At 38.4% G+C, this 23,901-nt stretch overlaps 1 protein-coding gene across 2 annotated transcripts in view; it reads left to right on the plus strand.

Annotated features, from left to right (window-relative positions):
- HEATR1 (HEAT repeat containing 1) overlaps positions 1-23,901 on the plus strand; it is a 59,416-nt gene that overhangs the window by 27,549 nt on the left and 7,966 nt on the right. For both annotated transcript variants that reach the window (XM_039531848.1, XM_039531847.1), the window contains exons 20-36: positions 1,069-1,261; positions 2,050-2,222; positions 3,176-3,343; positions 4,670-4,912; positions 5,730-5,861; positions 6,398-6,504; positions 9,746-9,889; positions 10,891-11,009; positions 11,170-11,291; positions 12,986-13,114; positions 14,611-14,841; positions 16,648-16,774; positions 18,313-18,476; positions 19,613-19,659; positions 20,565-20,688; positions 22,842-22,982; positions 23,222-23,514. In XM_039531848.1, the coding sequence (XP_039387782.1) occupies positions 1,069-1,261; positions 2,050-2,222; positions 3,176-3,343; positions 4,670-4,912; positions 5,730-5,861; positions 6,398-6,504; positions 9,746-9,889; positions 10,891-11,009; positions 11,170-11,291; positions 12,986-13,114; positions 14,611-14,841; positions 16,648-16,774; positions 18,313-18,476; positions 19,613-19,659; positions 20,565-20,688; positions 22,842-22,982; positions 23,222-23,514 (2,657 nt within the window). The remainder of the gene's footprint in view (positions 1-1,068; positions 1,262-2,049; positions 2,223-3,175; positions 3,344-4,669; positions 4,913-5,729; positions 5,862-6,397; positions 6,505-9,745; positions 9,890-10,890; positions 11,010-11,169; positions 11,292-12,985; positions 13,115-14,610; positions 14,842-16,647; positions 16,775-18,312; positions 18,477-19,612; positions 19,660-20,564; positions 20,689-22,841; positions 22,983-23,221; positions 23,515-23,901) is intronic.

The raw sequence follows: 23,901 nt of genomic DNA on the forward strand, positions 1-23,901 counted from the left end.
CAAACAGTGGAGCCCCTCACAAGGAGCAGGAGTCAGGCACAGGTAGTGGAGAGGTGGGGATGAGACAGGCTCTGTGAGGGGTCACTACCTGATCCCCTGGCCTCCCCCATTTCCTCAGTTGTCTCTATCTTCTGCTCATCTCCCTTCTGCTCCCAACCAGGGCTTCCGCCTACCCAGCTCCTCTTTTCCACTGGGACTCAGCTTCCTCAGGGCTCCCTACCTCCACATACATCTTTTGTAGTGACCTCTGCTACTTAGCAGGTAACCTAGTCTCCCTCCTTAGTAGAATTTGCGCCCCTGAGGATGGTGCCAAAGTGTCTTTCAGTATTTTACTCTCAAAAGAGCTGTTTGGGGTAGGGGCTGTGTTTGTACAACACTTAGTACAATGGGGCCTCCACCCTAATTGGGGCCTTGGGCACCACAATGCTAGTATTAAATAATTATAAGTTAGAACAGATCATTGGGGGAGGGATAGCTCAGTGGTTTGAGCATTGGTCTGTTAAACCGAGGGTTGTGAGTTCAATCCTTGAGGGGGCCATTTAGGGATTTGGGGCAAAAATCTGTCTGGAGATTGGTCCTGCTTTGAGCAGAGGGTTGGACTAGATGACTTCCTGAGGTCCCTTCCAACCCTGGTATTCTATGATTAAATGACCACCACAGATCAAAGTGAAAAGATAAGGTTCCAGTTTGTATTGAAAGTACAAGAGCTTCAGAAATCCTTGTGCCAGATGACATTGAATTCCATAGTCTCTGAAAGAAAAAGCAGGGGGGAAGACATGACCCTTGAAGTCTTCAGTTGAAGTAAAATTATAAAAAGCTCTCAGGATGGCATAAAGAATGCTGCACGCAGCAAGGGGTTAACAGCTGCCAAAAAAAGACAGAGTCCTCAAACAAGACATTAGCGTTATATTATGCCCAACACTTTTAGTCTCAATCTAAATGAAATGGGTGTTTCTGTAAATATCTTTTCAAGCTATAATAGCAAGAGAAAAGGTACTTTGCATAAAAGAACGTAAAGGTGCACAGGACAAAGGAGTAACAAATATATTTAACTTCTTTATTTTAAAGGTACATTTAGAAGATTCAGAGGATCTGTTCAAATTCCTTTCAGTTTTATGGACCTATAACTATAACCTCTCAAATCAGCTAAACTACACAGTGAATGCAATGCTGCAGACTCAAGCTTTGTATATAGGGTGTGCAATGCTTACATCACAGGCTGCCCAAAAGATGAAACAGCTGGTATCAGCCTCCTCCCCAGGTACTGGGAAACCATATGCTTCTGGCTTGCTAAGGCTTATTCACATGTTAATAAAAAGTAATATCTGTGCTCTAGATCAAATGTTAAACATTCATTTTCTTGTCATATGTTGTTTCTGTCTGCAATATGAATGCTACATTTCTTGTTGAAACCATACATTTGAATTTCCTAATGTTGTCTTTGTCAAATCATAACCATAACAGAGTTGTTTTGGTAGGTAACACTTGTGCATGCAATTGTCAAATAACCAAATTGGGGGAGGGATAGCTGAGTGGTTTGCACATTGGCCTGCTAAACCCAGGGTTGTGAGTTCAATCCTTGAGGGGGCCACTTAGGGATCTGGGGCAAAAATTGGTCCTGCTAGTGAAGGCAGGGGGCTGGACTTGATGACCTTTCAAGGTCCCTTCCAGTTCTAGGAGATTAGTATAGCTCCAATTATATAATTATAATAAAACCACATGCTTTTGAAATTTGTGTCTGAGAAATCACACCGTGTTTTTAAGTAGAGCATAACACAAAAGAAAATAATGCAACACAGGCTTTAGTAGTAAAAACTTAAGTCTGTCATTTTTAAACAAATACAAAAATATAAGCATCTCGGTGGTGAAATTTATGGCCAGATTTCCACATGGCTCATATTAAAAATAGTTACTGTATATCCTTCAAGATTTTTAAGGAAAAGAGCAGACCCTTTAAATACAAAGGAATCTGTTGGTGCTACTGTAGATGATAATGTAAGAATTCTAACTGCTCACTTTTAACAAAAAAATTTCCATTTCATTTTTTAGTGGTAATATCTTTGCTGATTAACTTGGGGAGTCCTGTGAGTGAAGTGCGAAGGGCTGCTCTTAATTGTCTTCATTCCCTGAGTGAGATAAAGGAGTCTCCATTTCATCCCATCCTTCATAATCTGGTGCAAAAAGCAGAGGAGATCATAACTGATCCCATCTACGTGACCCAGGTAAGATTTTTGTTGAGGTGCATGTGAATGAAATTAATTTTCAGGGACCTATTTGGAATTCCAACTTCTCTGTTGGCTAGTAGAGATCATGTTACAAATAAGGTCCTTGTCTGTTCTCTCCCACCCCTCATTCTGCTTTCTTGAGTGGGAAGGAAAGAGCCATAATGGCATTTGAGAAAGTGGAAAGTCTGGGGGTGGGGAAGGAAGTGTCAGAATATTTGCCAGGAAAACCAGAATGCAAAAGAAATTGCAGTGGAGCTCACTTAAATACTTGAAGACTGAATAAATTTGTTTACAGCACTGTTCATATAGTGAAAAATTAAATGTGACTTGAAAATCGGCATGTGTGTCTATAACAGAATTATATAATTTGCCAATAGGATGTTTTGAAATACAAATTAACTTTTAAGATTTTTTTTTAAGAAATTGTCTGTTGAATAAATAGCCACATTTTCATGGATAATAATTATTGTATATACTTGTTCATAAGCAGAATATTTTTGGTAAAAAAAGTGATGCATCAAAGAGCCAGGGTCGACTTCTAAACAGGTCTGCACCAAAATTTGATGATTTTAAACTCTGTGGAATCATTGAATTTAATATCTAATACAGGGATCGGCAACCTTTGGCCCGCGGCCCGCCAGGGTAAGCACATTGGTGGGCTGGGCCGGTTTGTTTACTTGCTGCGTCTGCAGGTTTGGCCGATCATGAGTGGGAGCGTATGTGGAGTGTTCATACATCCGTCATGTATGATGGTGTTTATTTCTGACTAAAGGAGAAAAATCAAACTAACTTAAGAAGAACTTTAAATGAATAATATATTAAATTTACTCACGTCTGCCTCACATTGCATTCACTTTCAAATATTACAGCTTTCTGGGGCCCTTTACTTCTGTGGCAAGGACTTGTTTTTCACCCCGTTTTTTTTTTTCTTTTTTTCTTAAATCAACTAGAGTTTGGGAAGCTTGTTTGAGGAGCTGCAGACACAAAGTAAACAGAAATCCCAGCAGAAGAAGCTGTTAGAAGCTTTAGAACATGTACTCGATTGTGTACAAGCCTCTGGTTGTCCATCATATGTTGCAAGAAGCTTGATGAAGATTCTTCAGCAGGTCAATGGTGAGGTACGTGTGGGCTTTCTGATTTCTAAATTTATTTTATGGATAGGATGTAAGGTTTTGTTGGGGATTTTTTGTTTTAATGATGGAAGTGTCTTGAAATGTAGAGAACTCAAAAGATGCAGCTTTATTTAGCAAGAGTAACTTTGAGTTACTGCTGATTAATTTTATAGTACTTTTGGTAGACATTTGGATGATACTTAAAGTACGATGCTATGCAAAGGTTACACATCTGCAAAATATAACTCAAAGATTATCACAAACATTTCCATGCTCCAGCCATGAACTTTTTCTGTTGTAGGACACTGCACTAAAGTCCTACTGACTCTGGAACAAGGTCTCAAAAATGTTTTTCTAGAAAGATTTCACCGAAAACTATAATGTAATAACAAATGCTCTGTGCATGTTCAATATTTTAAAATTAGATTTATTTTGTATGTATTTAACTCCCTTTTAAGCAGTGTATTCAGAATTCCCTTCTCTGTACTGCTGCGGAATGCATTAGTTCATTGCGTTAAAACCATGGAGGCGATAGATATGATGTGAGCTTTAATACAGTATAACAGGTTATCATATTTAAAAGAATTCTGAATGGCATACTGAGTGATTGCCATTGTTGCCAGAAACTTAGGATTTGTCAGAGCTGTAGTAATCATAACTACTCTGAAAAACCGAGCGTAGATTTATGCTGTGGTGATGTATCCATGTCGCTCCCAGGATATTAGAGAGACAAGATGGGTGAGGTAAATCTTTTTTTTTTTTTTTTTTTTTTTTTACAGTTTACACAGAGCTCTTCTTCAGGTCTGGAAGAATTAGAGCTCTGTGTAAGCTCAAAAGCTTCCCTCTTGCACCAACAGAAGCTATTATCTCACCCATCTTGTCTCTTTAATATCCTGGGACCAACACAGCTACCACAACACTGCATAAATCCAGTCTTTCTGTTCAGTCCAAGATTTTTAGTGTCTAGCATAACTTTGCCAGACACTAAAAATCATGGACTGAACAGAAAGACTGGATATATGGCTTATTACAACAATATATAACCCCCTAACAGCCCTGTCCTCCAGCTGTCTTTACCTCCCTTCCTTTTCCCCCGTTACTGGAGGGGTATTAATGGGCAAAGTCCCCTGCAATGCCAAGTTCACAATGGAAAGCGCATCCTAGAGGTAAGGACATTCCCTGACACTTTTTATTTATACTTACATAATGCACAGTGTGATGTCAGTGGTTGATATTGCACTAAAAATGAAACTGCTCTTCTGAAAGTTTGTTAAAGCAACAGTTGATTTAAAAAAAAAACAACACCCTCTTATAAATGTTCTTCACTTGTAGATGATACTGTCTCACCTGTTGCCTGCAATAGATAGATTGCTGGAGAAAGTGCTAAAGGAGCCTGAGACAGTATTGAAAGATGAAGTTGTTCTTCTGCATCTCATCCTTGGGAAATACAGTGAACATTCAGCTTCCCTCTTATGCAAGGATCAGCAGAGTCTGGATTTGTTCATCAAAAGTCTGCACATTGCAAAGGAGCTTTACAAAGGAATTCCAACTTTCCAGATCACAGCACTTGGGCAGGTAGGTGTTTCTGAACAAAGCTTTTCATATATCTTTTTTTTTTTTAATTCAGATAGCAGATGAGTGTTGATGAGTGAATTCGAAAGGACTCTTTCAAAGGGATAGCTCAGTGGTTTGAGCATTGGCCTGCTAAACCCCCCAGGGTTGTGAGTTCAATCCTTGAGGGGGCCATTTGGGGATATAGTTGAGGATTGGTGCTGCTTTGAGCAGGGGATTGGACTAGATGACCTCCTGAGGTCCCTTTCAACCCTGCTATTCTATGATTTTATGAAAGTTAGAAGGCCCTAAATTCTAAATGAAACTCTTTTTTACATACCAGTTTCCCAGATCCAAGCTCTTTGAAGTGTTTTCCAAACGGATACCTCAAAGCTCTCTGTCTTTTTAAAATGTTGAAAAGTAAAAGTGTGTTTTCCCTTGTATTTTTTTGTTTTTAATAAGGTAAGTATCCAGGTTTGCTCCTGGCTGCTGCTGCTACTCCATTTTATTTACTTTTTACCAGCTACTGCAGCAGCTTTTCTTCAAATTCTTGTTTTTCAAGAAACAAAAAGAAAGTATGTAATGTCAAGAAATAGTAGTAAGATAAGTGAGAAATATCTTTGCTTGAAATAGAAATCGATTGTTTCTTTCAAATATTGTATTACAGTCACAAAAGTAGGACAATGTGTACATAAATCTGACTGACATTTGTGTGTATGTATGTAAATCATTATATATACAGATATAAAAATTTAGATTTTCCCATGTTTCACATTTTGCCATTAAAAAGTGTACCTGTTTTTGGCTTTGTTAAATATTTATTTATTTTTTAACATTGTAGATCACTAAACCGTTCTTTGCTGCAGTGCCAGATGGGAAGGTGCAACAGAAGCTACTGAGAGTTATGTTTGATTTACTGTTAAATTGCAAAAACCCACTTTGTGCCCAGGCAATTAGCAGTGTTTTTAAAGGGGTAAGTTGCAGACTGTTAGGACTTGGGAATCTATTCAGAATTGTTTAAGATATATCAGGTTAAATTGCCATCAATAATTATATTCATGTTAAGAATTCCATAAGCAATAAAGTCATCAGAAGCCATATAAATCACATTAAAATGCAATTTAATATGCATTAAAGATGCATTAAAATAGTATTCGTAAAAGATAAGTATCACATCTGTATGTATTCATTATGTTGTAATAATGAACTTCAGAGGAAGGAGGAACATTCCACTCCGCTTCATTTTTATTTTCTGTATGAAAAAAGTAATTTTGTCTAAAATCAAAGTGTTTTTCCAAATACATTGAAAGTAAATGTTGCTTTAATAGTAATTTGTTTGTTGTAATACATAGATGAAAACTGTTCTTGCATTCTGATTGACATAAGAAATGCAGTTAGGACAGGCATTCAGAGCTGTTACGATGGCCAAGGCCAGATAAATACTTGGGTGTGTGGATAGATGTTTGTTGCTCATGCATACTTAATATTTTATTTTATTTTTTGCTCCAGATTTCAGTTGATGCTGAGCAGATTAGTGTAGAGCTAGACCCTCCTGAGAAAGACAAAGCTCTGGCTACCGTTCAGCAAACTAGGAGACAGAAAATACAGCAGCAGAGGTAATGAGCATAGAGATGTAGAAACTACAGCCTTTGTCTATATATATTTAGAAAACACCACTTGTTGAGAGAGTGTCATAAAATGTATAGAAGGAATAGGAACTTCTTTGACTACATCTGTAAAGAAGAAAAAAATCCCAAGAACTTCAGAGTTTAAAGCCTCCCCATATTATTTAAAAGAGGTGGCAGAGTGCTTGGTACAGAAGACAGCTATCCCTACCCAACAACCTTAAAATCATATATTGAACTTGATGCGCACAGTCAGGCCTGAGCTTATTTTTGTGTGTGTTTCTTTACATATATGTTAATAGTAAAGTGCATGGGTGAGGTTTTTAATAGATGTTGACAAAATCTTCTTGCTGTTCAACTAAAAAGCAATTATTTTTTTTAAGTGAAAGCTTCAGCCATATTATTTTTATACCCTCACTAAGTAAGTTCAGAAGAGAGAACTTCCGTTCAGTTAGTCAGTCCTTCTCTTTCTGTCTCTAAAAAGCGACATGTCATGTCATGCATCTGACGAAGTGGATATTCACCCACAAAAGCTTATGCTCCAATACGTCTGTTAGTCTATAAGGTGCCACAGGACTCTTTTTTGTCGCTTTTTACAGATCCAGACTAACACAGCTACCCCTCTGATACTCTTTCTGTCTCTGTTCATCTGTATGCAACCCCTTCACCCACTTGATTTACAGAGGTTCTTGCTCATTAAATTACTTCTTAGAGTGTGTTTGTCAGAGGAGAACTTATAGAAATGTATGCTGGAAGGGACCTCAAGAAGTCAATTCCAGCCTCCTGTGCTGTGCATGACCAAGTAAACCTAGACCATCAATGACCAGTGTTTGTCTAAAGTGTTCTTAAAAACCTCCAATGATGGGGATTCCGCAACCTCCCTTAAAAACCTATTCCAGAGCTTAAGTACCTTTATAGTTGGAAAGTTTTTCCTAATAGCTAACCTAAATCTCCCTTACTGCAGATTGTCCATTACTACATGTCCTACCTTAAGTGGATATGGAAAAGAGTTGATCGCCATCCTCTTTATAACAGCCCTTAACATGTTTGAAGATTGTTACCAAGTCTCCCCTCAGTCCTTTAATAGATTGTTTAATAATTTGTTCCAGTATCTTTCCAGGTAGCTAAGTTAGACCGACAGGTCTATAATTCCCCTGGGTCCTCTTTGCTCCCCCTTTTAAAGATAGGTACTGTGTTTGCATTTTTCCAGTCTTCTGGGACCTCATCTGTCCCCCAAGATTTTTCAAAGATAATGGCTAACAGTTCCAAAATTGCATCATATAGTTCCTAAAGTACCCTAGATGAATTTCATCTGGCCCTGTCAAATTGAATACGTCTAATTTATCTAAATATTCTTTCACCTGTTCTTTCCCTATTTTGGCTTATGTTCCTTCCCTCCCTTGTTAATATTGTTTTGCATATCTGGTTACCCATAAACTTTTTAGTGAAGATTGAAAGAAAATAGGCATTAAACACTCAGCTTTCTTGATGTCAGCTGTTATTAGCTCTCCTTCCCTTCCAAGTAGAGGACCTACACTTTCCTTCATCTCTTTCTTGTTTGTAATGTTTTAAAGATCCTATTATTGCCTTCTGTGACCTTTGCTAGGTGTAACTCACTTTGCGCCTTAATCGTTCTGATGTTGTACCTACTTGCTTGTGCTGGTCTTTGTCCTCTTCCTTTGCAATTTGTCCATGTTTCTACTTTTTGTAGGATTCCTTTTGATTTTCAGGTCATTAAAGAATGCTTGATGGAGCCATATTGAGATAGGAAGAATAGTAAGAGGTCTTCTTTGCATTGGGTAGTTTGCAGTTGTTATCTTTAATACTGTCTCCTTGAGAAACTGCCAGCTCTCCTGATCTCTTTTTTTTTCCCTTAGATTTTCTTCCCATGGAACCTTATCTGCCAGTTCTGAATTTGTTTTAAGTCTTCTGTTTTGAAGTCCATTGTCTTTTCATTTTATTGCTCTCTCTCTTCTCTTTCCTTGGAATCATGAAATCATCATTTCATGATCACTTTCACCCAAATTGCCTGCTATCTTTAGATTTGCTACCAATTCCTCCTTGTTCATCAGAATCAAGTCTAAAATGGATGTCCCTCTGGTTACTGCTTCCACTTTCTGGAACAAAAAGTTGTCCCCAGTACATTCCAAGAACTTATTGGAAATTTTGTGTTTTGCCATATTACTTTTCCAAGAGCTGTCTGAGTAAAGTGCCCCATTGCTACCAGATCTTGTGTTTTGGATACTCTAGAAGTGACTCATCCTCTCATCCTCCAGATTTGTGGTCTATAGTAGACCCCTACCATGGTGTCATTCCTATTTTTTTTTAATCCCTTTTATTTTTACCCAGAGACTTTCAACTGATCTGCCTCCCACCTCCTCCTGAACCTTAGAACAAGTGTATATATTCTTGATGTATTATGCAACACCTCCCTTTTTACCCTGCCTGTCCTTCCTGCACAGGCTACACCTCTGTACCAATATTCCAGTCATGAGAGTTATTCCAACATGTCTCAGTGATTCCAGTTAAGTCATAATTTAGCTTGTGCATGAATGCTTCCAGTTCTTCCTGTTTGTTCTCCATACCCCTTGCATTTGTGAATAGACATCTAAAATGCTGAGCAGATTCTCCCACTGATTTTCCTCTCGTCACCTCCGTGACCTCGCTGTAATTGTCCATGTCCTTCCCCTGCCCCCAAATATCTAATCCTCTGCTAAAGTTACCTTTTTATATTTATCTGTGGGCTTTTGTCATCTACCCCCTTTGAACTCGGTTTAAAGCCTTCCTTACTAAGCTGGAGAGTCAGTGCATGAAGATGCCCTTCCCCTTCTTGTTCAGGTGGACCAAGTTCAGTCAGTGCCTAGCCAGCCAGTAGTTAAAATGAGACTATTGTCCGTTAGCTGGATGCCCAGCAGGTCAGCATTGAGACAACTGACTAATAACAGAAAAATGATTTCAGCCACAGGAACCCATCTCGGATTATAGGGTTGTGTTTGGGTATGTGTCTGTACAGTAGGCACACTTTATTTTAACTTTTTTTTTTTTTTGTAACACAATTGGATTTGTTTTTCTTTTGATATATCCTGAGATTCTACTTCTGTTTGAAAGGCAACGCAAAACCTTTGCAATCTGAACCCAAGTTGTGGTGGTTTGTTTTCCAACAGCAAACCGTGATCAATTCATTTTCTTTGAATGAATATATCTTGATTCTCTTGAGTTCTAATCTTTTTAGAAAACCCCAAGTTCCAGAATCAGTGCCTGAAATAAGCAGTGTGAACTGGCAGAGAGTTACACTCATCCTGGAATTACTGCAGCACAAGAAGAAGGTCAAGCGTCCTCAGGTGCTAGTACCTGCCCTGTTTAATCTGCTGGCCAGGTAATGACACGTCATTAAAAATTAATAAGAAACATCAGTCATTATCTGTTCTCTCCTCACTAATAGGGGAGGTAAAACATTAGAGTGTGGGCTAATCTCTAAACATTGTGGGAGCAACATATCGGTATTGTTTTCACTCCTTTAGTCAGGAGAGCAGGACACAGGGCTGCTGTCAATATTGTACACGGAATGTTACGGTGGGCCTTTGAGAGTGATACAACATACACAGTTTATCAGACGTGTGCTTTATTTCTATATTAAGGAGCTTGGGAGTGCAACAGTGTAAACACTGATTTTCTGTATGGTCATGCAGACCTCTGCTGGTAGTGGTGGTGACAACACTGACCTTGTGGTTCCTAATTCAAGGCGGCTAAGGGATGATTTACAGAAAATAGTAGTAAGGCTCTTTTTAAAGCAGCCTAATGAAATTACTGCTATTCCTCTCTTGCCCCATTTCTAGATGTTTACTGGTTTTTACATATACCTCTCCCAATCCCCCTAAGAAGCACTCAAAGCCAGATGTTACTCAGACATGTGATATCTTGGCAGGAAGAGCCTTGCTGAATTGCCTGTCTGCCTCCTTGGGACATAGTCTGTGAAAATTAAAGCCCTAAATTTCCCTTTATTTTGTAACATAAACTTTTAACGGATTTGGTGATTAGTTTTCAAACCTTCAAATTTACCTTTGGTAGTCAAGGGAAGATGGATGTTTCAAAGGGAAGTGGGTGATTCAGTGAGCTTTTCCTTTCAGTGACATTAAGTGTTCAAATGACATTTCAGTGCACAACAGTGATTATTTTCTGAGGTAAAATAATCTGAGATAAAATCGGAAAATTCTCTGCCTACTATGTAAGATTAGTGATGATGTTTTTTATGGAAGTCTCTTTGTTTTAACATTATCTCTGGTTTGAATTTTTAAGATGTGACTAGTCCACTAATTTATCTGAAATTTATTTTTCATCCTTCCACTTCCTACCCCTGACTACCTCCTGAATCTTTAGATGCCTGGACACTTCAACAATAGAACAGGAAAATATGGAATATACAAAGCAGTTAATCCTAAGCTGTTTGCTAAACATCTGTCAGAAACTGTCCCCAGATGGCAGCAGGATCCAGTCAGGTAAAAATTACAGCTTCCAGTTCTGAGCACGAAAACTTTCCCTAGCTTTTGTACATTATCTGCTTTTTAGGATTGAAATAGTATATCTGTTTATTCTTCACATTGGTGATCTTTTTTTTAAAAAGTACTAAGCAAGATATATATTTTTCCCCCTCTGCAGATATCCTTGATAAAGAGAAATTCAATGTGGAGCTGGTAGTTCAGTGTGTCAGGGTATCAGAAATGCCTCAGACACATCACCACGCGCTGCTACTGCTTGGTACTGCTGCTGGCATGTTCCCTGTAAGTTGTGTGTGAGGTTTACTAACAACTCTTCTCTTTCGACTCTGATTTTAAGAGGAGGAAGACAGAAAGCTTAAAGATATAGAGGACTTCAGGAGAGAGAGAAAACTACTCCTGAAAGAAATGGGACAAAATTAGATATCCTTTTAATCTCTTTTGAAGAGATTCCCACTCCCATTTTTTATTTAAAAGCAGAAAGATACTTTGTCATGGTATTATTAATCACTAATTATCAAGGGTCATCTTATCCCTCCCACAGAAAACCCCATGGGGAATGGAAAACTTATTACAAAAAGGCAATATGGTTCATCATGACATTATCCCCCTCAGGTTAAATGACTCACCCACCATTCTGTTGTGTCAATGGCCTTTTGCACCTCCTTTTCTTCTTTCTCCCCTCCACACTATGCCGCATAGGGGGGCGTCTGGCCCAGATATGACAGTGAAAGGTATTCTTAATGGTTTTTATCTCATGCAAAAGTGTAATGATTTTATTTAATGTTTTAAGTCTTTGAAACTGCTTCTGAATTAGGAGTTCTTTTCTGTGAGCTGAAATTTGCATATGCAACCATTTTTAATATAAGTTCACAAGTGGTGTTAAAGTGTATCAGTATTTAAAGGCATATATTTGTTACTTTTTTCCCAGTTGTTCAATCTCCCAGTTCAAAAGTTGAAAAAGAAAGTGCTCCTCCTCATGTCTAAACTCAAATGTATTAGACAAGTAGTTTTTAATTGCTTTATGGAAACCCAATATATGACATGAAAACAATTTTCCATCCTTCTTTAATACTGGGTCAGTGACTGGTTTTCATTTTTTTTTAAATAAAGTAAATATTTGCCTGGAATATTAAATATCTTTCTAAACATGGCCTATTTATTCTGCTTGCTAAGCCTGGATGGGAAATCTGTTCACAGCCTGCTTTCATTGTGCTCTTATAAAACCAATGACACACAGGCTTTAGCAAGATGGTGCCACCAGCCGTATTCAAAGAATTGTCAGAAGTTACCTTTAGAGCTTTCACAGCACTAGGCTACGTTAAACTGAAAAGTTTCAAATTGAATTTGTGGTTGTGAGGTAGCCTAAAGAAGAGAGAACTAAAATTTAAAGCAGCTGCTCAATCATTACCTCACATTGTGTCATCTTTCGTATTGCAGGTATTTGAAAGATAGAGGGGCAGTTAGGTGTCCAGCTTCCATTGAGAGTCAATGGGAGTTGTATATCTAATTGGCATTTGTGTCTTTGAAAATCTACTCATAGGTGATTTTGCATACAGCAGTACTGCATTATCTGGATATAAGAGCACAACAGACTTAATCAGCCTTAACTCTTAATTCCTTTTCTTTACCAATTTACTTAGATTTTTGTTTTGATGTTTAAATATTACATGCCCTTCAGCATAGTTGCTCTCTGTAACTTCAAGGGACACCGTCAACTTGAAATCTAGTCAGTAAAAAAAAAAAAAAAATTCTGTGAATAAAGAATTGTTTTCTCTAATTTCTTTGTTATAGTAAACATATATACATTCCAGATAAAGAAAGAGTTAAAAAGCCTTAAAGTGTATTGAGAGGCGGGGAGGGAGAATGGAGAAGAACAAAACCACAATCACCTATAGATCCTTACAGAAATTAGTAGCTTTAGTATCTAAAACTGAAAACCCTAACCTGGAGTTTTTTGGGGGGGCTTTGTTTTTCAGGACAAAGTTCTCCATAACATCATGCCCATTTTTACGTTCATGGGGGCAAATGTCATGCGTCTAGATGATACTTATAGCTTCCAAATAATTAGTAAGACGGTGAAGATGGTTATTCCTGCTCTTATACAGGTGAGATTTGTTTTCTTTCATTAAAGAAGGCTCTGAACAGTATTTTGGGTGTGAGTTTTTTGTTTTGTTTTTAGGGCACTAGTAAATAATTTATAGCATGTTCCTTGAGATTTCTACTGGGTATGACAGACATGACCAGCCCTAAGGTCCAATGAAAAGTACTACTGAAAAAGTATCCTCCTTATCCAGGGGAGCGGAAATGGATTTTACAGAAGGTGGAATGAAAGTGATGACTTGCATAGCTAGTCTAGAGCATGTGTTTGGTGTACAGGTCTCAGTGACATACTTAAAAGCCTAGTAATGATTTGATTAAAACACCATATGTTATCAGATTGTATGACTGAATGTGGCCTGAACTTTTTAAATTTTTTTTTTCTAATTTATCAAAGAAATATTAGGAGTATCAAATCTGGCCTTCTGGTTTTGTTGGACTCATTGGAGATGACAGATGTACTATAGTACTTATTTATGGGAATGGGAATGTCATTTCTTTTCTTCTAACTCTTTATTTCTGGCCATTTGAGCTAAATGAATATAAACCCAAAACTAACACACACACAGAGTTAGAAAAAGACTTAATAAAAACACTTTCCCTGAATCTGCTTTCACTTAGCATTGTCCCTAACACACTCCAGTTGTCCATGGGTTTTCACGAAAAACATGGTGGGTGAGATCTGAATTTCTAATGTAAACACAAGTAGGAAGAAAATCTCTGGTTGGAAAACCTTGCAGGCCCCCTTTATACATCATAAAGAAACAAAAAAGAGAGAAACCCCATTTTACTTTCTCTGCCTGTCACTTTTAGAGACATTAAGCTGTTCTTCAGTACGTTTTGAAAAGTAACTTTTAATTACTGAATAATGGAGCCATTACCAAATGTGAAAACAAATCTATGTAAGCATATATGTGTATATATGATTATTACATATAGATAGTGGTCTGTTAGGGAGCTGATATTCTCTAGGTTCTACCTAGATTGTTTTTATTAAAGTGTAAAATTTGAGGAAAGAATTGAAATGTGTGCTGAGGGTGAGATTTTCAAAAGTGCTCAGCATTGATCTCCCTTGAAAATCTCCTTTTGACTTCATGGGAATAAATTTAGACCGTTGCTGAGTAATTTTCAAAATCCCAGTCAACTTGAGAGCGTTTTAATAAAATGCTTTCCTAAAACTCAAAGAAAATGCGATGACTGAAAATTGTTTACAAAAACATCCAATCTTTTGTTAGCCCCACTTTGCACTGGTGCAGCACATCTACATTAAGGGGGCTCGTACACAGTTATGCCAGTGCAGACTTTTGTAATATCAACAAGCCTGACGTATTTGCAGGATGAAGCCTTTAGATGTTTATCTTGTGATTGTAATGTTTGGCAGTGGTCTTGCTTTGATTTATGTGCCTTGCAAGAACAATACCCACCTCTTTCTCTGTGCATATAAAATCCTCATTAGATCGTGCCTGTTTAGGATAATTTGTTGAACTCCCTAACCTGTTTATAGGCTGAAGAAGGTGGCTCTCGAGAGGCTGCACAGAGTGTGGAGGAGGTAGTTATTAAAATCATACACGTGTTTGTGGATGCCTTGCCTCATGTGCCTGAGCACAGACGCCTGCCCATCCTGGCTCAGCTGATTGATACGTTGGGAGGGGAACGATTCCTCTGGGTTCTTCTGGTGCTCCTGTTTGAACAGCATGTGACCAAAACAGTGACTGCAGCAACCAATGGAGAAAAGGTCAGAACCATGGGAGGTGAACTCTTAACTGTAAAAATGTCCAAACTGAAAATAACAGCATGCTTTCGATGTAAGTGGTGGTGTAGCCTCATCGGTCCCAGGATATTATAGAGACAAGGTGGGTGAGATAATATCTTTTATTGGACCATCTTCTGTTGGTGAGAGAGAGAACATTTCGAGTTTACGGTACGCTTGAAAGTTTGTCTCTTTCACCAACAGAAGTTGGTCCAATAAAAGATATTACATCACCCACCTTGTCTCTCTAGTATATATTCCATTCAGTTGTGAGATAAGGCTCTTGACTACCCTACAAAAATTACCATCTGTGAAAGCACTCTTGCTGCCAAAACATGAGGATAATGTTTATTATGTGTATTGTAGTAAAACTGAGGAGCCCCAATCATAGACTGCAACCCGTTGTGCTAGGTGTCGTACAGACATAACAAAAAGGCAGTCCCTGCCCCAAATTGCTTACCGTCTAAGTAATTATGTGTTAAAACATTTTTTCCTTGCCTGTGTGTCTTACTGAAATGAGATTCTCTGGTGTGGATTTTATTCTTCCACATAGGCAGGAATAAACCATATTATATCACAGAAATGTATGTGTTTTTGTAGTGTAGCCAGGATCTTCATGGAAATTGTTAAAGGGAGACTGTTAAAATAGTTTAGGCTCAAAATGTAGGGTGTGTTTATTTTTATTTTTTTAAAGGAGGTGATTACATTTTTTTTATAAATGGAGGTTTTTCAATTCACAGTCACCAACCACGTTGTGAACCCAAATGCAACAGCACTTTGCTATTGCAGGGTATCTAGAAAGTGAAATAGATCAGTCTAGTTTCTTTGTCCAGGCTGAGTGACATACTGAAATTATTCAAACAGCATTCATGGGGGAAAGTTAGGTAGATTACAACTTTCAGTTTTAATTATCTCATGCAACGTTAATAGCATAGCTATCGTAATATTTCATAACCTGTTGGGCCAAATTCAGCCCTGCCTAGGTTGCAATGCATGTGGTACTCCAGTCTTTGGCTCAGTTGGGCCCATATTTTTTGCTTTGTTTGTTTTAAAGACCAAGTTAGGCTTTTGAGGAGATTTTTTTTTCTTCTTTTGCGTAAAAATCAGCAAATACAATAAAGTTCCTAGTGACTACTTTTCTGATGCATTTAGAGGTTAATTCTGATACTCAGTACATGGTACCTGTCAAAAATCGGAAAAGGTTTAGTCCTGTGCTGTAAAAATCATCTTATTTTTGCTCTTGTTTAGCTGATATTTTTTGAGGTTCTATTCTCATGTGCCAGTTCTGGCCATCTCTGTGGGATGGAAAAATCAAATCTAATGTCCCCTTTTAATTTTTGGCTCTAGAAATATAGTTTTCTCTTTGGGCTTAAAAAAGACAGACGACAACAAAAAACACCCTACCAAACTGACTGATGCAGTAGCAAAAAAGATTTGTTTTTTCTACCTCAAATAATTTTTTCAGGTGAACGCTAACTAGGTTAGAGGATTTTTAGTGGAATATTGTGGAGCGTTTCACTGTTGATCAGCTAGATCTGAAATAGTGAAGTTAGTGGTAAGCCATAGTCATTACCACAGTACGGCTTTTCAGTAGTCTTTAGTATGTGGAATGAGCTGTTGATCTGTCCATTCACAGGGGACATGAGTCCTCCAATACATCTTGCTGCTGCTGTTATCATATCCAGCAACATTCCCTAGCACCATACATTCATACACATTCAGCAACAAATGTTTTTTTCTCTGATTTTTAGTTCTTGAAATAAATATTTTCTCTCTTTAATCCCTAAACAGGATGCTGTTTTGGAAACAGACATTGAATTTTGGATTTCTGTTTGTTGTGCGTTTAGTGTTCAATATCAATTCCAGAGCTTGATGAAAATAATCCAGTACTTAACAAAACTGCCAGAGAACAAAGAAGGTAACCACAAAACAGACTTGCTCTGCAGAACCAACAGATGCTTGTGAACCTTAATGTTACTTCTGTTGTTCAAGGCTTTGGGCTGCAGGATTACCTTAATTGCATCTCTCTCCCTCTTATTCCGTTAGAACTACAGTTGAGAAGTATGTACCTTTTTTGTGCCAAAAAAATTCATTTCAGAATACTTTGAATTAGCTTTCAGGGCCAAATAGTACTTTTCATTCATAGAATACAGTAAGATTCTCCAAAGTAGTTTAGTTTAAAATAAAAAGGGACCGCCCATAATAATTAGTGTATAGAACATAGCATGTATAACAGGGGTAGGCAACCTATGGCACGTGTGCCACCAGTCCGGGGGGCTCTGCATTTTAATTTAATTTTAAATAAAGCTTCTTAAACATTTTAAAAACCTTATTTACTTTACATGCAACAATAGTTTAGTTATATATTCTAGACTTATAGAAAGAGACCTTCAAAAAAACGTTACAAATGTATTACTGGCACGCGAAACCTTAAATTAGAGTGAATAAATGAAGACTCGGCACATCACTTCTGAAAGGCTGCCGACCCCTGAGGTATAATATAGCATATGCTTGTTTTATAAGGCTGTTCTTTAAAGCAAAAAAAAAAAAAATACAGGGACTTAACTCAAAATTTTAATGGATTTTTTTAAAGTGCAGGTTTCTGGTGGCGGCACCCATTGAACAGTATGTTTTGATGCTTTAAAAAAAAAATCCATTTTTTAAGTGTTGTAAGGCGTTTCCCTTCCTTGATGTTGATGTTTACGTGACTCTTTTCAGCAAAGGGAGACTGGACAGGCCTGATAGCAACGTCTCCAAATATGCTCAGTCTAGAATTTTGTGACCCAGCCCCCTCTGCCTCCTTGGTGCCATCCTATTCGTGGCCCATTTCCCATATAGCTTTTTCAGAAGACACAAAAGAAAAGATAAAATATATACAACTTACAATACAGAAAGAATCAGACAAAATCTTAATATTTGTATTAGAAGTTAATGAAATGGAGACGTGTTTCCCTCTCCTGTATTTTAGTGTCTTGCTTCTGACTTAATACAGGGATGATTCTGGGACTTTTGCAAAATGAATAGGGCTAGCTGACTGGAGTTCAGAACAGTGCTCCTGCTATTCTGCTTGAGCTCTTGGCTTGCCTATTGTTTAGAATCACTGTGATGATGAAAAAATTAACCTAGTGGGGAGAGAAAGAAAACTGATGGTTTGAGATGGCATTTTGTAAGAGAATGTATTGAAAAAATATGGAAGACTCTTTTGAGCCTGATCCTTCCATTCTTGCAAAAGCAAAATTCCTGTTGAAGTCCGTGGGGATTTTGCCATTGTGAGGACTGTAGGATTGGACCCTAAATCTCAGTCACTCAAGTTTACCTGAACTACTGAACAATGCAGCACTTATTTGCCCTTTAACTTACTAAAACTGAAATAAAATGTTGTAATTGGCAATCAAAAGCTTTTTTCTTAGTTATGGCTGAAAAAATAATTTTTTGGAGGGGGGAATGTTTTATCAGATGATCCTGGACCGAAAAAATTAACACGCAAGACGAAAACACAAGATGAAGAAGTGCAGCTTTTTAATGTGGAGTCTCACTCCGGCAAACAACTGCGACATTTTAAATTTTTATCTGTCTCCTTCATGGCACAGCTTTTGGCTTCTCAAAGTTTTGTGGAAAAGGTAATGCAGATTTTTTTTTGTCAAGTGGTTTGGTTTTCTTTTCATTCTGAGCACATCTGTTCTTTTAGCTTTCTGAAGTATATTTGGCGGCTGACTGGCTTTTACACAGTTCTGAAGCCTTTTTGCAATTTGTTGTTAGTAAAAGTTTGGGGGGACTTTTGGGGGTTTCTCTTTTTCCTTTCTAGTTCTCCTACAAAGAGACTTAGCCTGCATGATTGAACATTAGGTAAAAGACAGGGTAAATCCTGGCCACAGTGAAGTCAATGGCAAATAGCCTCAATAACTGATTGATATCACACTATCTGGATTCACCAGATTCCAGCATTATAACTCCAAAGTACCTTTTGTTGTTTGGTTTGGAATTATATATTATAAGGTATCTTTTGAGTTATAGTGTTGGAATTTTGTTAATTCATATAGTGTTGGAATCTGGTAAAACTCTAAGTCAGGGGTGAAAAATTATACTATTAAATCTTAAAGAATCAAAAAAGGTTTTTTTAAAACATCAGTTTAGGGGAACCGGGTGGCTCAGCAGAGAACTGATGAGTTGTGACATTTTTCACCTATGGGTCACTGATTCAAATCCAGCCCTAGTTTGCAGTATTTTTCAATTGATCTGACTACAGTTTGGTGGCTTACGTGAAATGTGTCAGTGGTCTGTCTCTTTCTAGTGGATAAGTATCTAATCACAAATGCGCCTTTGCAATTGGTATTAGTAGGCTGGGCACTTTGACTGGTAGTCTCAGCAGAGGGGCCAAGGCCTGAAAGGCCATGGAAACTCAACTCCTCCTTTTAGAAGTGATCCCTCCATCTCAGGTTTGAAACATATTGATAGAATAGTATGAGGCAAGCTTGCACTGCAGATGCCAATCCTGTGCTTTCCATGAGGACTTCAGTTACCTGAGGTGGTAATCCAGTGTCATTCATCAGCAATAAATGTACTATAAAAATGTTACAACAATCTTTAGTTGAGTTTCTTGGATTTCATTCTGTCATTAATTTTTTTTTCTGGCTAAATTACAGCTGCGGAAAAATTGTACTTGAAATGTTAACATATCCTTCATGGAAGCAACTCCAGTGTGTTACTGTAATACAGTCCTAACAACTCTTTGGTTTTTGTTTTTGTTGTTAATCAGATAGTCGAATGTGATGGAGCTGAAGGGCTACAGGAGCTGGAGCAGAGGTACACACCAAAAAAAAAAAAAGGAAAAAACCCCTATAAACATCTTATGTTCGTTACAAGTTAAGGATGTTGCTACGTGGGATCTCTTCATAGTGTTTGAAAAAATATTGGGGAGAATAAATACAAAAAGGATTTTCTTTAATGTTTCTCTCTAGTGAAACACCAAGCAGGTTGTTTTTCAGTTGGTTTAACTGTTGTCTGATTTTTTGTTTTGTTTATTCTTGACAAGTGAAGTGCTTTTTTTAAAAATTAATTGTCTGCTTTGCGTGACTCCATGTATTTACTTTATACACGTGTTTCCATGAGCATGTGCTTCACGTGTTTACATGAGCATGTAGCTGCCATGATAAGAGGGTCTCTAAAAATTTGAAATTGTATCTGAAATTCTTCTAACCAAAACACGTGTTGCTCCTTCACTCCCAGAAAAAAATCCCTTATCGATGAAAGCCCTTTTGTCAGAATGGGAGTATTACAGTCATCACAGATGTAATTTAAAAGAGCTGAATGTAGTAGATGTTTCAGTGCAGCAAAATTTAGGTTTTTTGAGGGAGGTGTAACTTGCATGGGAGGACAGTAAGAACAGAAGGGATGTATGGCACAAGTGAAGTGCTGCACCTCTTACCCGGTTCCAGGCTTTCATACATTTCCCGAGGTTCAGCCCAGAATTATTATTCTTTGGAAATGAGGATAAATGGTTGGAGGACTAGATGGACTCCTTTTAATATGTGCGCTCAGCTTGAACTATTTCCTAGCCATTTTTTGTATTTTAATATCTAGATCTAATGTAAATAGTTTTCTGTACTGGGTATTTTATTAACCCTCATTATTGTCTGTGAAATTTCCTGCCCTCCAGGAATAAAATCACTTTGTAAATGTTATTCATTAAAAGATGTTTCTCCATCTAGATTATTAGAAGAAGTTCTTCGCTACATAAATGTTGTGGCACACTCAGTGGAAGAAAATGCAGACAAACCAACAGCAAAGTTTTGGAGGGCTCTGCTCAATAAGTCTTACGATATGCTAGATAAAGTGAGTTTTCATTACTCCACTTGCTGGCTTTGCTTTTCCTTCCTTCCTCTTTCTTTTTTTTTTTTTAATCATGATTATAACATTTGTTACATTTTATTTTTTGTGGGAGAAGGTGGGTGAGGTAATATCTTTGTTGGACCAACTTCTGTTGGTGAGAGAGACGAGCTTTCGAGCTTACACAGAGCTCTTCTTCAGGTCTGTACACTTGAAAGCTTGTCTCTCTCGCCAACAGAAGTTGGCTCAATAAAAGATAATACCTCATCCACCTTGTCTTGCAGATATCCTGGGACCATCATGGCTACAAAAGTACACTGAATATATTATTTTATTTTTGGATTTGTATAAGGTTTTTTGTTGGTGGTTTAATATTACATAATTCATTAGTAATCTTTACCAACCAATTTGGGACCTGATGCATTGTTACTTTAATTTTCTAGTGCCAGTAGTAGTATTAGGCAGAGCAAACGAAGTGAAGTAAACTCAATGATGGTCGTTTTTCTGCTAAGTATCCTGGTGGTTGGAAACAGCCATCTAGATATTGTCAGAAAGAAAATAGCCTTCTGGTGTTTTTTCTAGTTACAACTTTTAATGTGGACTTTTAGTTAGTTAATATTTCTCCAGAAGAATTTAAATGGAGTGACAAGCCATACTGTGTTTTTCAAGTCTTTTTTTTTTTTTTTTTTTAATCGGAAGTACAGATATTATGTTGACTTGGTGCTCTAGCAGCAATAGTGGAGCTGTGGATCAGAGGTCTCCTCAGTTCTCAGGGTGACTGGTGCTGAATGTTCTTCCCTTAGAAACTTAGTTGTCTCACAACTCCTAGCCAATGTGCATGGAGCAGTGTCAGAAGGATTATTTTGGTGGTGAGCAATATCTAGCCAACTGCAGCCTGGAGTGGAAGAAAAATGTGTAGGAATCCGTGGGTTAAATGAAGCAGAGCAAGTAGTAGGAAATTTATTTCCTAATTGGTGGCTAGCAGTTAGGGTATGAGAGTTAGGGTATGGCTACACTTACGGTTTGCAGCGCTGGTAGTTGCAGCGCTGGTCGTCCAGCTGTGTAGGAGCAGCGCTGGTGTGTGGCCACACTCACAGCTACCAGCGCTGGTGTGTGGCCACATTTGGAGCATTTGCAGCGCTGTTGGGAGTGCTGCATTATGGGCAGCTATCCCAGCATTCAAGTGCACCAACGTGCTTTTCAAAAGAGGGGGGTGGAGGGTGGTGTACTGTGACAGGGAGCGGGGGGAAAGAGAGAGGGGATTTTTGGAGCCAACACTGTGTGTTAGCTTCCTGGATTGGAAAAATCACAAAATGTTCATGAGCCCTTGGTCTTAATTCTAATTGCAAACAGCCTGCCTCCAACACAGACTGCCCCCTGTTTCACTCACTCCCTGTGGTGTACTGTGACAGGGAGTGGGGAAGAGAGAGATTGGAAAAATCACAAAATGTTTGCAAACCCTAACAGCCTGCATCCAACACTGTTTCCCCTGCCTCTCATTTGATCGTTCACAGCCAGGTACAGATAGTTCCTGTTTGCTGTGATCAGTGTTTGTTTTTATAGATAAGCAGTTCAAACGGAGCTCCGATCGGCTTCGTTCTGTTTCATTCACTCTCCCTGCCTCTCATTTGATTGTTTACAGCCAGGTACAGAACGGAGCTCCGATCGGAGCTCGTTCACAACAAAACAAAGAGAGGCTGCATAACAAAACAAAGAGAGTAATTTATAAAAGCATTCTGGGATACACCTTATTCCCTGGAGGCCAATCACAGCGCTGGTGTGTGGCCACACTTGATGACCAGCGCTGCAGCACCAGCGCTGGAATCCTTATTCCCCATGCCAAGTGAGGTGTACGGCCAGCGCTGCAGCCAGGGAGTTGCAGCGCTGGAAGTGCCCTGCAGGTGTGGCCACTTACTAATTGCAGCGCTGGTGGAGGCTTTCCAGCGCTGCAAATCGCCAGTGTAGCCATACCCTTAAATATTGTAGCAGGAACTTACTTTCTCCTTTTCCTTTCCCAAACAAAGCACTATCAGGATATGCTTTCCCTTCTTTTCTGATCCCTTCTTTGCTCTCAGGAAGTCCACACTTCTTTACTTTTTGCGGGGGTTGGATGGTGCAGTACAGGAAAGAACATTTCTGTTGCTGTTGTTTTTTTACAGGTCAATGCCTTATTGCCGACACAGACATTTATCCCTGTCATTAGGGGACTGATGACCAACCAGCTGCCTTCTGTGAGACGTAAAGCAATGGATCTCTTGAACAATAAATTGCAGCAGCGCACACGTTGGCAGAAGGCCCAAGTAAGGCAAAGGGTTAAGCCCATTCTTTTTGTTTAAACTGTTTGCACCTTTCTCCTAATGTAGAAACGAAGTGTTGTGTGTAAAGGCAGATGTAGAATTTTCAGATGGAAATGTGAGTTTCGTATTAGCAGTGTACCTTTTGAGTTCCAAAATGTGGTCCACCCACCCACGAAAACTTGCAGGATCTGAACCTAGCTAGGTTTTTAATTTCATATTTGTGTGTTCTTTTGTTCTCTTAGGTTCGGCAGCTCTTAGAACTAATTCCAGAGCTAATCACTATTGTACAGCGCAAAATAAATGACGAGGAAGAGGAGCAAGCCATCAACAGGCAGACTGCTTTGTTCAGCCTCAAATTACTGTGCAAATGTTTTGGCACAGACCATCCAGAGCCTTTTGTGCCTGTTCTGAAAGCCAGCATTGACCTGATTTCTTCAGAGAGGAAGGAAGAAAGGAATGTGATGGGAAGTGCTTTGCTATGTATAGCCGAGGTCACCTATACACTGAAAGCGCTAGCAGTACCTCTGCTTCCAAGGTATCATCATTTTCATAAAAGGATTCACTGCTGCAGGAACTACATCAGATGACGTGTATTATGAAAGACTGTCTTAAACTCTTGTTAAACTAATTGGCAGTCTGTACGTGCACAGTGTGCTTTAAAGGCTTCCCAGTGCCCGAGAGTCCTCCTGAGTACTTATAGTGAGAGAACTCTGAAGCAAATGATGCACTAATTGTGTAAGAATTGTAAATCATTTAATAATCACAGAAGTTCTTGCAAAATCTGTCAAATGGCCTGTATTACCACTGTAAGCCTGGCTGTATTTAAAACATAGAAACCTTGTTCAGCACAGTTGGAAAATAGCTATGATACAACTCTGTTTGTATGGGACTCAGGCATTTAATAAACAGATTTTTAAGAATG

The sequence above is a fragment of the Mauremys reevesii genome, linkage group 3 (genome assembly GCF_016161935.1).
Source record: "Mauremys reevesii isolate NIE-2019 linkage group 3, ASM1616193v1, whole genome shotgun sequence".
Lineage (NCBI taxonomy): Eukaryota > Metazoa > Chordata > Testudines > Geoemydidae > Mauremys > Mauremys reevesii.